The sequence below is a fragment of the Leptodactylus fuscus genome, chromosome 6 (genome assembly GCF_031893055.1).
Source record: "Leptodactylus fuscus isolate aLepFus1 chromosome 6, aLepFus1.hap2, whole genome shotgun sequence".
NCBI classification, from domain to species: domain Eukaryota; kingdom Metazoa; phylum Chordata; class Amphibia; order Anura; family Leptodactylidae; genus Leptodactylus; species Leptodactylus fuscus.
The window spans coordinates 99,012,617-99,030,711 of NC_134270.1; the positions used below are offsets into that span (position 1 = coordinate 99,012,617).

At 40.2% G+C, this 18,095-nt stretch overlaps 1 protein-coding gene across 2 annotated transcripts in view; it reads right to left on the reverse strand.

Moving 5' to 3' along the window:
• Positions 1 to 18,095, reverse strand: part of LOC142208381 (formin-H-like) — a 142,333-nt gene that overhangs the window by 76,355 nt on the left and 47,883 nt on the right. The window contains exons 2-5 of one of the 2 annotated variants that reach the window (XM_075276850.1): positions 11,155 to 11,247; positions 6,220 to 6,303; positions 3,442 to 3,615; positions 577 to 725 (exon numbers count right to left, since the gene is read on the reverse strand). In XM_075276850.1, the coding sequence (XP_075132951.1) occupies positions 577 to 725; positions 3,442 to 3,615; positions 6,220 to 6,303; positions 11,155 to 11,247 (500 nt within the window). Of the gene's footprint in view, positions 1 to 576; positions 726 to 3,441; positions 3,616 to 5,272; positions 5,337 to 6,219; positions 6,304 to 11,154; positions 11,248 to 18,095 lie in introns of those variants that run through there. The other variant, XM_075276851.1, reaches the window with a different exon arrangement.

Genomic DNA, 18,095 nt, shown 5'->3' on the forward strand with positions numbered 1-18,095 from the left:
GCTAGGGGTCAGTAATCTGGCCTGGATTTATAATTATTTTAATACCTCCGATATTGTTAACCACATGACAAATGTAATTTCTAGATCTGAATCTTCAGTGTCCGCCTGGCATCTCCAGCGCCTCATTAATTCTAGGACCATTTTTTGCCCAGAGAAACAAAAACCACATGAATATTTTACGTGATGTTTTCATTGTGGGGGGAGAATCCTCCAGCAGCCGAGTTTATATCTTGTTTCCTGGTCTGTAATTACATGTCATTAACATCCAGCGCTCCTAAATCCAAGCTGACGGGATGAGAACGCAACAATGTAATGGAGAGCACCATAATCAAAATAACTCCTGAACAATATGTTCACACAAAGCTACAACTAGAAGAGTTTGCAGAAATAAAAGTGACATTTCTGCAGAGATTGTGAAGTGTTAAATTTCGTTCAGAGAACTCTGAAATAAAGATGTACATATCATAGAAACCAAGCAGCTGCCATAGAGCTTGGTTTCTCAGAAGGGAACTGTACTGGTAGCATAAAGATGGTGCAGGGGGGTTCATAAGCCATGAATTGGATGGATTCTCTTACTTCACCCATTTGTTGGACATATTATCCAGGCGTTCTAGAAGCCCTTCCAGGATCACATCGGAAAAAGCATTTTTTTTAACAAACGTTTTCACAGGAGACATCAGACCGTTCTTTTGCATCTGTAGAATTTCACTGAAAATTCTTAGAATCTGCAATTAAAAACAAAAGCAGACAATGCCTGGGTTATATCTGCATGGCCCATATCACTATGTACAACAACATAGTTATATATCAAAAGATGCACAGATAATACCTTTATAGTAATTTTATACCACATGTATAACGTGCTATATGTGCATGCAGTGCAGCTTCTCTTGTTAGAATTAGTGTACAATGTGAAATCATGGTCACATGCCCATTTCTCCATATGTCCTGTTTAGGATTACAGTCCACTAAGAAGACATTATACAGTGGGAGCAGTAAATGGAGGTTATACTGTACTGTGTGGGGCCATTATAATGTGTGGCTTTCAGTAAGAGACATACTGTACTGAGCTAATAAGGGTGCATTTCAGTCTGTGGGGCTACAATGTAGGCATTATACTGTGTGGGAGACATTAAGGAGCAGTATACTGTGTGGTATAGTCATGACTAAAACAGGTAGAAGTGCAGCATAGGGAGTCTAGCACTTTACCAGCATCTTGCGCTATTTACGAGTCTAGTTATTGTAAAAAGGGTGTTGCATTTAAAGAGGGGCTTAGTCTAAAATTCTGATTAGGAGGACCCCAGCCATACCTTGCTTGGAACCCAAGAAATGTAAAATCTGCCCTTGCTTGCGCACCTACAGCAGCCATATGAAAACTAGTACTGCAGAACTGCTCTCCAGGCACTGTAGAGGTCTGAAGAGCTCTCTCTTTTTTTTTAATATAGATTGTGTGCCCCATATAGGGATCACAATGTACATTTTTCTTTTTTCATTTAAGTATGTCTTTGTATAATGGGAGGAAATCCATGCAAACACAGGAGAAACATACAAACTCCTTGCAGATGTTGTTCCTGGTGGGATTCAAACCCAGGACTCCAGCGCTGCAAGGCTGCAGTGCTAGCCACTGAGCCACCATGTTGCCCCTTCTGAAGAGCTCTCTTGATGGTAGTTCATAAAAAGAATGGACTCCTTGGAGGTCCTCACTTGGCGTAGATCCAATAGGTGGTGTTGCCTTGACTTCAGGTATGTTAATAGTGCCATCTGATAGATACAGTTAACACATCCTCTGCCAGCAGGGGGTGGTACCGAATACTAACAGTCACAGAAGACCTTACACTCTATGGAGCACCCTTTACAGTGTCACATTTTACTGTATGTAGTCTGCGGTGGCGATCTGTTATGTCTTCCTCCCCTATTTGCAAACAATGCTGGCTGTTCTCATCCAGCTCATAAAAACCAGAAAGAAGACTGCTCTGATTAGGAGAAATAACTTTCCCCTATGGGAGTCCCAGGGAATGGGATCTGTGCCAGTGAAGAAGATGAAGGAGACATGGTTGATAAACCAGAAAGACCCTGCAATAAATGACATGTAACAGGAGGATGAGGATCACAGAGAAGCCTGACTCAAGATAACATAATTCTCAGATGTAATTTAGATAAGCGAACTAAATAATCAAAAAATTAATTCTTAGGAAGTAGAGCAATCCTGCAGCTGGTGCCACCAAAACCAGAAGTAGCGTTGCTGTTACCACCTATAATCTTAGTTAGTTAGTACTTGCATGAGTAATTACTCCTCCCCTTTCTTTTGCCTGTACCCTGCCCACTTTTTTTTTTGTGTAATTTTACTGCACACTGCTTAAAGGGGACCTTTCATGTCTTCAGAGATCTGCAGTATTACCGTATTTTTCGGACTATAAGACGCACCTAGGTTTTAGAGGAGGAAAATAGGGAAAAAAAATTTTGAAGCAAAAAATGATAAAATATTTAATATATGGGAGTTGTAGTTTTGCAACAGCTGCAAGGCCACATTGACAGGTGACCCTGCAGCTGTACGGGGATGCATAGAGTGTTTTTTTTGCGGGGCCAGCTGTACTTTTTAGTTTACCATTTTGGGGAATATCTATTGCTTAGATCACCTTGTATTGAAAAAAAACCCGGTGGTTTATGATATATATATATATATATATATATATATATATATATTTTCTAGGGACAGGAGGTGATTTAGAACTTTTATTTATATTTTTACAGCTTTTTTTTTTTTTTTTTACTATTTTATTCCCCCCCGGGGGCTTGAGCCTCGCAGGAGCCGGCCTGCAACTTCACAGGTACGGGGCCGGTGGGGACCGGCCCCGGGGGAGAAGGGGCCACCGATACTGACCCGGCATCCGCTGTACTAGAGAGGCAGATGCCGGGGAGGGATAGACGCCATCACAGATGCCGGGGCCTGAGACATCGCTGCGCTCCACTGTCCTGCATGAAGCCAGCGGCGGGGGGACGGAGGAGCAGAATAGCATCACTCCTCCCGCTGCTGGCTTCATGCAGGGCAGAGGAGCGCAGCGATGTCTCAGGCCCCGGCATCTATCCCTTGCCAGCATCCGTCTCTCTAGTACAGCGGATGCCAGGCGCCACATTCGGACTATAAGACGCACCCTTCTTTTCCCCCCAAATTTTTGGGGAAAAAAAGTGCATCTTATAGTCCGAAAAATACGGTAAATACATTATATTTGTATTATAATTAAGCGCACTGCCAGCTTTCCTGGTATGCTTAACGGTGCTGGAGATATTAGTGCCATTAGTTCCGGCACCAATATCTCCCCACTGTCTGAAAGGAAGGCCTTAAAGCCTAGTGCAAATGCCCTACCCCCCGACAGTATCAACCATCAGAAGCATCTGAGGCATTATTCATCTGAGGCAAGGTGTTATGGTCATGTTACTTACAGTCTCCTTATCCTCCATACATGCTGCTTCCAGCTCATAGTCTTGGTGCCCATGAAAGGAGATGACAAACCTCAGGCCATCATTATCTTCACATGACTTGACTTGTTCAAAGGGGAATTGTTTCTTCAATGTTCCTTTCTCTATGTTGAAAATCATCTGTGTATAAAAATCAATCTAAAAAAATGAAGGGAGAATGTTTATATTGACTGTACACATATGTCTATAGAACTATAAATCCCACCAATGTGGGGCAAATGTTAGCCATAATGTGTATGTTACTACTCTCTTACTTACTATGAGTATATAAAGTAAATCAGCAGCACTCAAACAGGTGAACATAACACAAAATGGAGTGTCAGCAGCCATGACGTCAAAGTCAAATGATAAAACAATGAAAAGATGGCAGCAATTCTACAATCTCTGTATCGTTTTTGTATCAATTCCTAGCTATTTTCCAGACCTCTGCTGCTGCCATTCAATAGAATCCTTCACTGTATGAATAATTCCTACCAAACTTCGGTACATTGTAAGTGAATGGATAACAATTTATTTCCCATTGGTGTAGATTTATCAAGCAAAATGAGCCATAAATCTAGCATAATTTGCACCAAAAACCTGTCTAGCATCCTATGCACCACATTTAGGCTGCATGCACACGGAAGTGAATGGGAAGTGTTCGGAGCCATCTGTAGCGCTCGCGTGTACGGCTGTGAATGAGTATTTTTACAAGCCTGGCGTACCTCCGTGTGCATGCAGCCTTATTGTGTTTTAGGCTAAGGCCCCAAATAGCAAACAGCCAAAAAGCGATGTGAGAAAAACCACAGTGGAAACACATAGCTCACAGCGCTTTTCACAGAAAGTCCAGAGTTTTCCTCTGTAGACTTTCTGCTTCAATTATACCTATCTAAAAAAAGCCGATGTTTCCGTAGGTATAATTGACATGCTGAGATGTACAAAAGTGTAAAAAACGGATATATTTTTATTAGCCACAATCTCATCCACTTTGCAGAGACTATAAATCACTGTATTTTTTGCCACTGTGTTTTCACTATATGGGGCTCCGGCATTAGACACTTTTTAAACACTTTTAAGACTTGAATAACAAAGGGGTATGACTTCATTGAAAGGGTGTGGCTTTGTGAAAGGGGCGTGGACTAATCTGATGCCTGGGTACTAAACACGGCTTGCCCTGAATGCACTAAAAGCAGTCTGTCTTTGGGAAACTCCATACAAAATCATTTTTGAAGCACTATCATACTTTTAGATAGTCAATAGATGTACCATTTTCATGAAAAGTTTTATTTAGAAATATGTCAATGAGTGCAATCAGGGTGTAAAGGACCTCCAAAGTCTCCAGCTGGGAAACACCAGATGCCTGTACAATTACACTGGATTCACACCAGCGTTTGGGTCTCCAATCTGAGATTTCCGTCTTCTGCATGCAGAAGACGGAAACCTGTCAGACCAAGTCCGGCCGTGAGCGGCGGTGAGCGTTTTATGCTCTCCGCAGCGAAACTGGTTTTTTTTAAACCAGACACAAAGTCCTGCATGTCCGACTCTGTGTCCGGTTAAAAAAAAAACGGTTTTGCCATGGAGAGCATAAAACACTCACTGTCACTCATGGCCGGACACTTTTCAAACCCATTCAAATGAATGGGTTTGAAACATGACTGCAGGTTTCAGTCACCTGCCCACTTTCGTGCAGTAATGGAAACCTGCAGAACGGAGACCCCAGGCACAGATGTGAACGAGCCCTTACTGAACATAAAGTGTCATAGCTGTGGGACAGGAAGACATTGATGATCTCATGAACAGTGGTGTTGAATCAGACCTGGAGATGGAGCCCTTGGAGTCTCTGGCTCTCCTTGTTGCACTTGAGCCTCATTTACAAATTGCTCTTGTCAAGGAAATGTTTCATCTTTTCAATTACCTAAAGGTATGATGGAGCAAAGAAAACTGTCGTAGAAGGATGATAATGAGGCATATATATATGACTGAAGGCTGCAGTCTCTTCATAAATCTCTTGTTCTCTGCTCTAGAAAGGACCTTTTTAAAGGGGGCCTCAAAGGTACATTTTATTGTTTGGGGGGCAACAAACAGACATTACTCAATTATATTGCATATTTATAGTACCAATAGCATAGTTCTATAGAATAGTATCTGACTTAAGTTTATCTATCTATCTATCTATCTATCTATCTATCTATCTATTATCTATCTATCTATCTATCTATCTATCTATCTATCTATCTATCATCTATCTATCTGTCTATCTGACTAAGAGCAGTGTACCTGGTTTTAATTTCCTCAAATAACAACTAATTTGAAAAGTATCTAGCCAGTCTTACATTTCTGTTTTGTTTTTGTTTTTTTGCTTACTTTATTCATAAATTTCTCATATTGGACTTACACCATAAATTTTGGTTCAAAACATGAGGGAAAAGTGTCATACTTCATTTGATACATTGTCCCCAATGTGTGTGTGTAACCTAACACATAATAAATATGGCACAAGGCATGCTTGCCAATTTATTGTGAAATTCACCCATTAAAGGCAAAACGACTCATTAATTGACCACAATTTCCTTGTAGAGTAATACGTCTTTTTGGCACAGGAAAGAGGAAAGAAAACTCTTCTCAGACACGATATTTCATTTCTTAGAAATCCTGAGTTTCTCTATAATTTATAGGATTTAAATATTTCATCTGTCCCTGACTGTGGTAAGTGCCGTCCTCTAATTCAAGTTTAACCTGTAGCAGTAAAGTTTTATAAGTTACCTGTAAGATGCGCTTCTGCCACCGATACCGAAATTTGTAGACATTGAAGTTGTACTGCTGGTTGGGGGGAAAATTCTCTGTCTCCTTAAAGAAAACAATAATATAGTTTTACCAGACTGGAAGCGAACAGAGTCATCACCAGCGCACTCCACTGGGCTAATGAATACTTGATGAATGGAAGCTCAGCCTGAACGTGCCTGACACTGCTAGACATTATGCCCATCTATAAGACTCATCTGAAATAAGCTGCAAGGAGATAGACACCTAAGAGGGGAAACTGGAGACTGATAAGACCCTGGACCTCCGCCAGCAAAGCAATGCAAAGGAGATTTACAATACTATGAAAATGTGAAAAATAAGATTAAAGATCCATACAATGATCATGAAACTTATTTATATACTGCTATAAGACTTACTCGTAACAGGAGGCATTGCACTTACCAAAATGTACTATAATACTGCCCCTATTTACAAAAATATAATGACTATAATACTGCCACTTATCTATAAGATCATAGCACCTATGATACTGTCTCCCATATGCAAGGATAAAAAAATAATAGCGGCCACTAGGGACAAAAACATAACTCCTATAATACTGTCACCTATATACCGTAATATAAATACTATAATACTACCCTCACAGAATGCACAAGAATACAACTACTACACTACAGCTCCCATATACAAGACCAGGACTACTATAATATTCATCCTATCCACAAGAATATAATTACTACAATAGTGGTCCCTATGTACAAGAACTATTATATTACTGCCCCATGTACAAGACTATAACCACTATAATACCCTACCATGTTCAAGGATATAACTGCTACAATAATTCCCCTAGGTACAAGAATACTACTATAATAAGAATAAGAATATAGCTACTATAATACTGTTCCCTATGTACAAGCATATAATTACTATAATATTACTCCCTATGTACGAGAATATATATGACTACTATAATACTGCACCCTCCATTTATAAAAACTAATGTATTATGGAATTACTCTCTTGTACAAGAATCTAGCCACAATGATAATGCCCCAAGTACAAGGATATAAATACCATAACACTGCCCCCTACAGACTACAGTCCTATGAAAAAGTTTGGGCACCCCTATTAATCTTAATCATTTTTAGTTCTAAATATTTTTGTATTTGCAACAGCCATTTCAGTTTGATATATCTAATAACTGATGGACACAGTAATATTTCAGGATTGAAATGAGGTTTATTGTACTAACAGAAAATGTGCAATATGCATTAAACCAAAATTTGACCGGTGCAAAAGTATGGGCACCTCAACAGAAAAGTGACATTAATATTTAGTAGATCCTCCTTTTGCAAAGATAACAGCCTCTAGTCGCTTCCTGTAGATTTTAATCAGTTCCTGGATCCTGGATAAAGGTATTTTGGACAAACAATTCAAGTTCAGTTAAGTTAGATGGTCGCCGAGCATGGACAGCCCGCTTCAAATCATCCCACAGATGTTCAATGATATTCAGGTCTGGGGACTGGGATGGTCATTCCAGAACATTGTAATTGTTCCTCTGCATGAATGCCTGAGGATTTGGAGCGGTGTTTTGGATCATTGTCTTGCTGAAATATCCATCCCCGGCGTAACTTCAACTTCGTCACTGATTCTTGAACATTATTCTCAAGAATCTGCTGATACTGAGTGGAATCCATGCGACCCTCAACTTTAACAAGATTCCCGATGCCGGCATTGGCCACACAGCCCCAAAGCATGATGGAACCTCCACCACATTTTACAGTGGGTAGCATGTGTTTTTCTTGGAATGCTGTTTCTTTTTGGACGCCATGCATAACGCCTTTTTTTATAACCAAACAACTCAATTTTTGTTTCCAAAATGAAGCTGCCTTGTCCAAATGTGCTTTTTCATACCTCAGGCAACTCTATTTGTGGCGTACGTGCAGAAACGGCTTCTTTCTCATCACTCTCCCATACAGCTTCTATTTGTGCAAAGTGCGCTGTATTGTTACCGATGCACAGTGACACCATCTGCAGCAAGATGATGCTGCAGCTCTTTGGAGGTGGTCTGTGGATTGTCCTTGACTGTTCTCACCATTCTTCTTCTCTGCCTTTCTGATATTTTTCTTGGCCTGCCACTTCTGGGCTTAACAAGAACTGTCCCTGTGGTCTTCCATTTCCTTACTATGTTCCTCACAGTGGAAACTGACAGGTTAAATCTCTGAGACAACTTTTTGTATGCTTCCCCTGAACAACTATGTTGAACAATCTTTGTTTTCAGATCATTTGAGAGTTGTTTTGAGTAGTCCATGATGCCACTCTTCAGAGGAGATTCAAATAGGAGAACAACTTGCAATTGGCCACCTTAAATACCTTTTCTTATGATTGGATACATCTGGTTATGAAGGTCAAAGCTCACTGAGGTTACAAAACCAATTTTGTGCTTCAGTAAGTCAGTAAAAAGTAGTTAGGGGAATTCAAATCAATAAAATGATAAGGGTGCCCATACTTTCGCACCGGTCAAATTTTGGTTTAATGCATATTGCACATTTTCTGTTAGTACAATAAACCTCATTTCAATCCTGAAATATTACTGTGTCCATCAGTTATTAGATATATCAAACTGAAATGGCTGTTGCAAACACCAAAATATTTAGAACAAAAAATGATTAAGATTAATAGGGGTGCCCAAACTTTTTCATAGGACTGTATTATACGTGTCTATACACTAGAACTAACTTGTATTTTTTCAGCTATTACTTCCTCTGGTGCAGAGATAAAATCTTATGAATTCAAAGATGGAAAAAAAATATGCAGATTATGATAATGAAGTTGTGACAGTGAATCTGGAAATAGAACATATCGCCCGCTGCGCTGTTTTCATTTTGATGTGGCAGTAAATAGACATTTTTCTTAGAGAGCGCAGTTATATTGTAACAACATCAATTACACGTAATTATCATTTCTGCTTTATCAACATCGAAGAGACTATTAGTTCCCAAAAAATGGAAAGAAAATAGTATACCCAGTGAAACAACAAGTGTCCCCTATGCCCAACTACACATTTAAAGGGGCAGTATTCCTGCAAGCTATCTTCTCTCGATTTGCTGAACATTTTTATGTAGTAGGAGGGTGAATACAAGCTATTGCTTTCTGTTATATGCTATTTCAGACCAGAAATAGACTATAAAACTTCTAAATATAGTATATTGTTCTCTGTTACCAGTTATTTTACTGTACATCAGTAAAGAAGAAACTCAACTTTTAATATCCAAAGTGTGCTGAAAGTTTACATTTAACCGAAATGCCACAATGTCTAAAAGTTCATAATATCCAAAAATTTAACCTAATGGCATCTGAACATCTGCAGTGCGGAGTTCTTCTTTAGGGTGCATGCACACTACGTAACGCCGGGCGTGTATGAGAGCCGTACACGCCGGCATTACGGCAGACTGCCGAACACTTCCCATTCACTTCAATGGGAGCGCTCGTAACAGCGGCGTTTACGAGCGCTCCCATTGAAGTGAATGGGAAGTGTTCGGCAGTCTGCCGTAATGCCGGCGTGTACGGCTCTCATACACACCCGGCGTTACGTAGTGTGCATGCACCCTTACAGTTTCCACTTAGTTGGACCCCTACCTAGAATCCTGCAAACCAATATAACCAGTGTGCCGCCTGATCCTTTTTCACTATAGATGCACATGATTGCTCCATTTATTGTACTGGGTTTCTTTGGTTGATGCAATGACCAAAATGATAGAAATTAAAGGGTCAGATTTAGTATAAGCCAAAAAAGGCCATGCTCAGTGGCACCAGTTTTGCATCATGGCCCCCTGTGTCCTGATTTCTGCGCTTGGTACCAACACAGACTTATCTAGTAGAAACTGGTAGGTGACAACTTTGGTCATGCAGAAGGAAGAAGCTCAATAGTTGCCACCCATTTGCTGGGGTATCTTTTGCCCAGACATGCAGATGTATTTGATTTCTTAGAGTAAGTTCACATGGCGAAAACCTTTTCAGCTGTGTGGCTCTTTCATGCGAGTAGCCGCGACAGGGTGCTGATGCACTGCAGCGGCATCCCGTCGCGGCATCCCACTCCTGATTAGGCCTGGATGAATGGGCGCAATCAGGGGGGAGTCTCAAGCCGTGGACTCAGCTGCAGAATTCGCGTGAAGATAGGGCATGTAGCATTTTTTTCCCGCTAGCTGAAAAAAATCACTAGCGGAAAAAAACTGCGAGTGACTCCTATCGAGATGAATGTGAAGCGTTGCAGGCGAATTGTGATGCGGAATCCGCATCAAAATCCGCATGTAAAAAACTCAGTGTGAACCTACCCTAAAGTCAGTTTTTAAAGTCATGAGGGAGTTTTATGATTTACAATGGGTAACTCAGTTGCTATAGGAGTTCCTCTTTAAAGTTACATCAATTTTGGTTCTCCACTTTAAATTTCACTTAACACTTCCAGATTTCTGAAAACTACAGAAAACAAGGCTTGAATATCTAGATGTATAATTAATTGTGACATCCTGTTGTCTTCTTGGTGGGACACGGCAGTAGATGACCTTTCCCTAAGCAGAGAGATGGAAATAATGGAGTCAGAGTGATAAGATAGCAAAGGATGATTGATTTTGTTAGACTAATTTTTCAGTTATTTGCACCACCTTTGCCCTGTACAAGGCTCACTGCGCTCTATGATTTATCTCAGCACTGATCCTCCTGATATTTTATATGTAGCAAAGACAAGAAAATAAATGAGATTTTAAAATATTCCCCTGACTGGTAGAGATCACATCAAGAAAATAAGGGGCAAATGCCATCACTGTCAGTGAAAAACAATTGTATTCAGCCATGGCATAGGTATCGATGTGTCGGAAAAAGTGGAGCAAACCAATGTTGTTTAGCTATGCAATAAAATCGGAGTGTAACTTCTACCTTTTTCCTTTCTGACATAATAATGGCATCGTCAATGCTCATTTCATTCTTCTTTACCTTCTGAAGTACTTCCAAAATTTCTTCTTGGCTTAACTTAAAAAAAAAATAAAAAATCATGGTTAGTATCGTAAGATACCCAGAGGATGAATACACAGCTGTGGTCTTGTTACAGAGGCATCCAGTACAGAGAATACTGTGCTAAGTTTGTAGATACTAATTGTAACCAGTACATTGTAATACACAATTACTTCTATGTCAGAAAGTATTAGGTGATACAGGTTTTTAGCCTCTGGATATAAACAAGAATTCTCCTTTTAAACAGTCGGTGGAGATCTTCAAAATTGAAATAAAAAGTCACAGTAGAAAGTTGAAGATCTATTTTATTATATAATGAAATGGACATACATGGTAGTCAGTGACAGTCTGCAGTGTGGGCCGGGCCGGCGTTGGGAAAGGGGAGGCAAACTGGCCAATTGCCACTGTTCCCAAAGCCTTTTAGCCCAATGCTCTGGATCCAGGGAGCTCCACAACTGTATTGACGTGTTATGCTTTGCACACCGATGCAGCTTTGACAGAGCAGAAAGTCGTAGAAGCCACCGGTAGCGCACAGGACTAGAGATGAGCGAACAGTGTTCTATCGAACTCATGTTCGATCGGATATTAGGCTGTTCGGCATGTTCGAATCGAATCGAACACCGCGTGGTAAAGTGCGCCATTACTCGATTCCCCTCCCACCTTCCCTGGCGCCTTTTTTGCTCCAATAACAGCGCAGGGTAGGTGGGACAGGAACTACGACACCGGTGACGTTGAAAAAAGTAGGCAAAACCCATTGGCTGCCGAAAACATGTGACCTCTAATTTAAAAGAACAGCGCCGCCCAGCTTCGCGTCATTCTGAGCTTGCAATTCACCGAGGACGGAGGTTTCCGTCCAGCTAGCTAGGGCTTAGATTCTGGGTAGGCAGGGACAGGCTAGGATAGGAAGGAGAAGACAACCAACAGCTCTTATAAGAGCTAAATTCCAGGGAGAAGCTTGTCAGTGTAACGTGGCACTGACGGGCTCAATCGCCGCAACCCAGCTTTCCCAGGATCCTGAATGGAACACACTGACAGTGTATTCCCGTATACCCCATATATACACCCCAAATCCCCGTTCCAACGGTGTGCCCCCCCACCTTCACCTCAGAAATACCCTGCAAGTCCCCTAGCAATAGAATTGGGGCTATATACACCCACAATTTTTGCTACTGGTATACAGTGCCATTGTCTCACTGGGAATTCAAAGAATATATGGGGGTTATGTGCACCCACAATTTTTAATACTGCTATACAGTGCCATTGTCTGACTGGGAATTCAAAGAATATATGGGGGTTATGTGCACCCACAATTTTTAATACTGGTATATAGTGCCATTGTCTGACTGGGAATTCAAAGAATATATGGGGGTTACGTGCACCCACAATTTTTAATACTGGTATACAGTGCCATTGTCTGACTGGGAATTCAAAGAATATATGGGGGTTACGTGCACCCACAATTTTTAATACTGCTATACAGTTCCTTTGTCTCACTGGGAATTCAAAGAATATATGGGGGTTATGTGCACCCACAATTTTTAATACTGGTATACAGTGCCATTGTCTGACTGGGAATTCAAAGAATATATGGGGGTTACGTGCACCCACAATTTTTAATACTGCTATACAGTTCCTTTGTCTCACTGGGAATTCAAAGAATATATGGGGGTTATGTGCACCCACAATTTTTAATACTGGTATACAGTGCCATTGTCTGACTGGGAATTCAAAGAATATATGGGGGTTATGTGCACCCACAATTTTTAATACTGGTATACAGTGCCATTGTCTGACTGGGAATTCAAAGAATATATGGGGGTTATGTGCACCCACAATTTTTACTACTGGTATACAGTGCCATTGTCTGACTGGGAATTCAAAGAATATATGGGGGTTACGTGCACCCACAATTTTTAATACTGGTATACAGTGCCATTGTCTGACTGGGAATTCAAAGAATATATGGGGGTTATGTGCACCCACAATTTTTAATACTGGTATATAGTGCCATTGTCTGACTGGGAATTCAAAGAATATATGGGGGTTACGTGCACCCACAATTTTTAATACTGCTATACAGTGCCATTGTCTGACTGGGAATTCAAAGAATATATGGGGGTTATGTGCACCCACAATTTTTAATACTGGTATACAGTGCCATTGTCTGACTGGGAATTCAAAGAATATATGGGGGTTATGTGCACCCACAATTTTTACTACTGGTATACAGTGCCATTGTCTGACTGGGAATTCAAAGAATATATGGGGGTTACGTGCACCCACAATTTGTAATACTGGTATACAGTGCCATTGTCTGACTAGGAATTCAAAGAATATATGGGGGTTATGTGCACCCACAATTTTTAATACTGGTATACAGTGCCATTGTCTGACTGGGAATTCAAAGAATATATGGGGGTTATGTGCACCCACAATTTTTACTACTGGTATACAGTGCCATTGTCTGACTGGGAATTCAAAGAATATATGGGGGTTACGTGCACCCACAATTTTTAATACTGGTATACAGTGCCATTGTCTGACTGGGAATTCAAAGAATATATGGGGGTTATGTGCACCCACAATTTTTAATACTGGTATATAGTGCCATTGTCTGACTGGGAATTCAAAGAATATATGGGGGTTACGTGCACCCACAATTTTTAATACTGCTATACAGTGCCATTGTCTGACTGGGAATTCAAAGAATATATGGGGGTTATGTGCACCCACAATTTTTAATACTGGTATACAGTGCCATTGTCTGACTGGGAATTCAAAGAATATATGGGGGTTACGTGCACCCACAATTTTTAATACTGCTATACAGTTCCTTTGTCTCACTGGGAATTCAAAGAATATATGGGGGTTATGTGCACCCACAATTTTTAATACTGGTATACAGTGCCATTGTCTGACTGGGAATTCAAAGAATATATGGGGGTTACGTGCACCCACAATTTTTAATACTGCTATACAGTTCCTTTGTCTCACTGGGAATTCAAAGAATATATGGGGGTTATGTGCACCCACAATTTTTAATACTGGTATACAGTGCCATTGTCTGACTGGGAATTCAAAGAATATATGGGGGTTACGTGCACCCACAATTTTTAATACTGCTATACAGTTCCTTTGTCTCACTGGGAATTCAAAGAATATATGGGGGTTATGTGCACCCACAATTTTTAATACTGGTATACAGTGCCATTGTCTGACTGGGAATTCAAAGAATATATGGGGGTTATGTGCACCCACAATTTTTAATACTGGTATACAGTGCCATTGTCTGACTGGGAATTCAAAGAATATATGGGGGTTATGTGCACCCACAATTTTTACTACTGGTATACAGTGCCATTGTCTGACTGGGAATTCAAAGAATATATGGGGGTTACGTGCACCCACAATTTTTAATACTGGTATACAGTGCCATTGTCTGACTGGGAATTCAAAGAATATATGGGGGTTATGTGCACCCACAATTTTTAATACTGGTATATAGTGCCATTGTCTGACTGGGAATTCAAAGAATATATGGGGGTTACGTGCACCCACAATTTTTAATACTGCTATACAGTGCCATTGTCTGACTGGGAATTCAAAGAATATATGGGGGTTATGTGCACCCACAATTTTTAATACTGGTATACAGTGCCATTGTCTGACTGGGAATTCAAAGAATATATGGGGGTTATGTGCACCCACAATTTTTACTACTGGTATACAGTGCCATTGTCTGACTGGGAATTCAAAGAATATATGGGGGTTACGTGCACCCACAATTTGTAATACTGGTATACAGTGCCATTGTCTGACTGGGAATTCAAAGAATATATGGGGGTTATGTGCACCCACAATTTTTAATACTGGTATACAGTGCCATTGTCTGACTGGGAATTCAAAGAATATATGGGGGTTATGTGCACCCACAATTTTTACTACTGGTATACAGTGCCATTGTCTGACTGGGAATTCAAAGAATATATGGGGGTTACGTGCACCCACAATTTTTAATACTGGTATACAGTGCCATTGTCTGACTGGGAATTCAAAGAATATATGGGGGTTATGTGCACCCACAATTTTTAATACTGGTATATAGTGCCATTGTCTGACTGGGAATTCAAAGAATATATGGGGGTTACGTGCACCCACAATTTTTAATACTGCTATACAGTGCCATTGTCTGACTGGGAATTCAAAGAATATATGGGGGTTATGTGCACCCACAATTTTTAATACTGGTATACAGTGCCATTGTCTGACTGGGAATTCAAAGAATATATGGGGGTTACGTGCACCCACAATTTTTAATACTGCTATACAGTTCCTTTGTCTCACTGGGAATTCAAAGAATATATGGGGGTTATGTGCACCCACAATTTTTAATACTGGTATACAGTGCCATTGTCTGACTGGGAATTCAAAGAATATATGGGGGTTACGTGCACCCACAATTTTTAATACTGCTATACAGTTCCTTTGTCTCACTGGGAATTCAAAGAATATATGGGGGTTATGTGCACCCACAATTTTTAATACTGCTATACAGTTCCTTTGTCTCACTGGGAATTCAAAGAATATATGGGGGTTATGTGCACCCACAATTTTTAATACTGGTATACAGTGCCATTGTCTGACTGGGAATTCAAAGAATATATGGGGGTTATGTGCACCCACAATTTTTAATACTGGTATACAGTGCCATTGTCTGACTGGGAATTCAAAGAATATATGGGGGTTACGTGCACCCACAATTTTTAATACTGCTATACAGTTCCTTTGTCTCACTGGGAATTCAAAGAATATATGGGGGTTATGTGCACCCACAATTTTTACTACTGGTATACAGTGCCATTGTCTGACTGGGAATTCAAAGAATATATGGGGGTTACGTGCACCCACAATTTTTACTACTGGTATACAGTGCCATTGTCTCACTGGGAATTCAAAGAATATATGGGGGTTATGTGCACCCACAATTTTTAATACTGGTATACAGTGCCATTGTCTGACTGGGAATTCAAAGAATATATGGGGGTTATGTGCACCCACAATTTTTAATACTGGTATACAGTGCCATTGTCTGACTGGGAATTCAAAGAATATATGGGGGTTATGTGCACCCACAATTTTTACTACTGGTATACAGTGCCATTGTCTGACTGGGAATTCAAAGAATATATGGGGGTTACGTGCACCCACAATTTTTAATACTGGTATACAGTGCCATTGTCTGACTGGGAATTCAAAGAATATATGGGGGTTATGTGCACCCACAATTTTTAATACTGGTATATAGTGCCATTGTCTGACTGGGAATTCAAAGAATATATGGGGGTTACGTGCACCCACAATTTTTAATACTGCTATACAGTGCCATTGTCTGACTGGGAATTCAAAGAATATATGGGGGTTATGTGCACCCACAATTTTTAATACTGGTATACAGTGCCATTGTCTGACTGGGAATTCAAAGAATATATGGGGGTTATGTGCACCCACAATTTTTACTACTGGTATACAGTGCCATTGTCTGACTGGGAATTCAAAGAATATATGGGGGTTACGTGCACCCACAATTTTTAATACTGGTATACAGTGCCATTGTCTGACTGGGAATTCAAAGAATATATGGGAGTTATGTGCACCCACAATTTTTAATACTGGTATACAGTGCCATTGTCTGACTGGGAATTCAAAGAATATATGGGGGTTACGTGCACCCACAATTTTTAATACTGCTATACAGTTCCTTTGTCTCACTGGGAATTCAAAGAATATATGGGGGTTATGTGCACCCACAATTTTTAATACTGGTATACAGTGCCATTGTCTGACTGGGAATTCAAAGAATATATGGGGGTTACGTGCACCCACAATTTTTAATACTGCTATACAGTTCCTTTGTCTCACTGGGAATTCAAAGAATATATGGGGGTTATGTGCACCCACAATTTTTAATACTGGTATACAGTGCCATTGTCTGACTGGGAATTCAAAGAATATATGGGGGTTATGTGCACCCACAATTTTTAATACTGGTATACAGTGCCATTGTCTGACTGGGAATTCAAAGAATATATGGGGGTTATGTGCACCCACAATTTTTACTACTGGTATACAGTGCCATTGTCTGACTGGGAATTCAAAGAATATATGGGGGTTACGTGCACCCACAATTTTTAATACTGGTATACAGTGCCATTGTCTGACTGGGAATTCAAAGAATATATGGGGGTTATGTGCACCCACAATTTTTAATACTGGTATATAGTGCCATTGTCTGACTGGGAATTCAAAGAATATATGGGGGTTACGTGCACCCACAATTTTTAATACTGCTATACAGTGCCATTGTCTGACTGGGAATTCAAAGAATATATGGGGGTTATGTGCACCCACAATTTTTAATACTGGTATACAGTGCCATTGTCTGACTGGGAATTCAAAGAATATATGGGGGTTATGTGCACCCACAATTTTTACTACTGGTATACAGTGCCATTGTCTGACTGGGAATTCAAAGAATATATGGGGGTTACGTGCACCCACAATTTTTAATACTGGTATACAGTGCCATTGTCTGACTGGGAATTCAAAGAATATATGGGGGTTATGTGCACCCACAATTTTTAATACTGGTATACAGTGCCATTGTCTGACTGGGAATTCAAAGAATATATGGGGGTTACGTGCACCCACAATTTTTAATACTGGTATACAGTGCCATTGTCTGACTGGGAATTCAAAGAATATATGGGGGTTATGTGCACCCACAATTTTTAATACTGGTATATAGTGCCATTGTCTGACTGGGAATTCAAAGAATATATGGGGGTTACGTGCACCCACAATTTTTA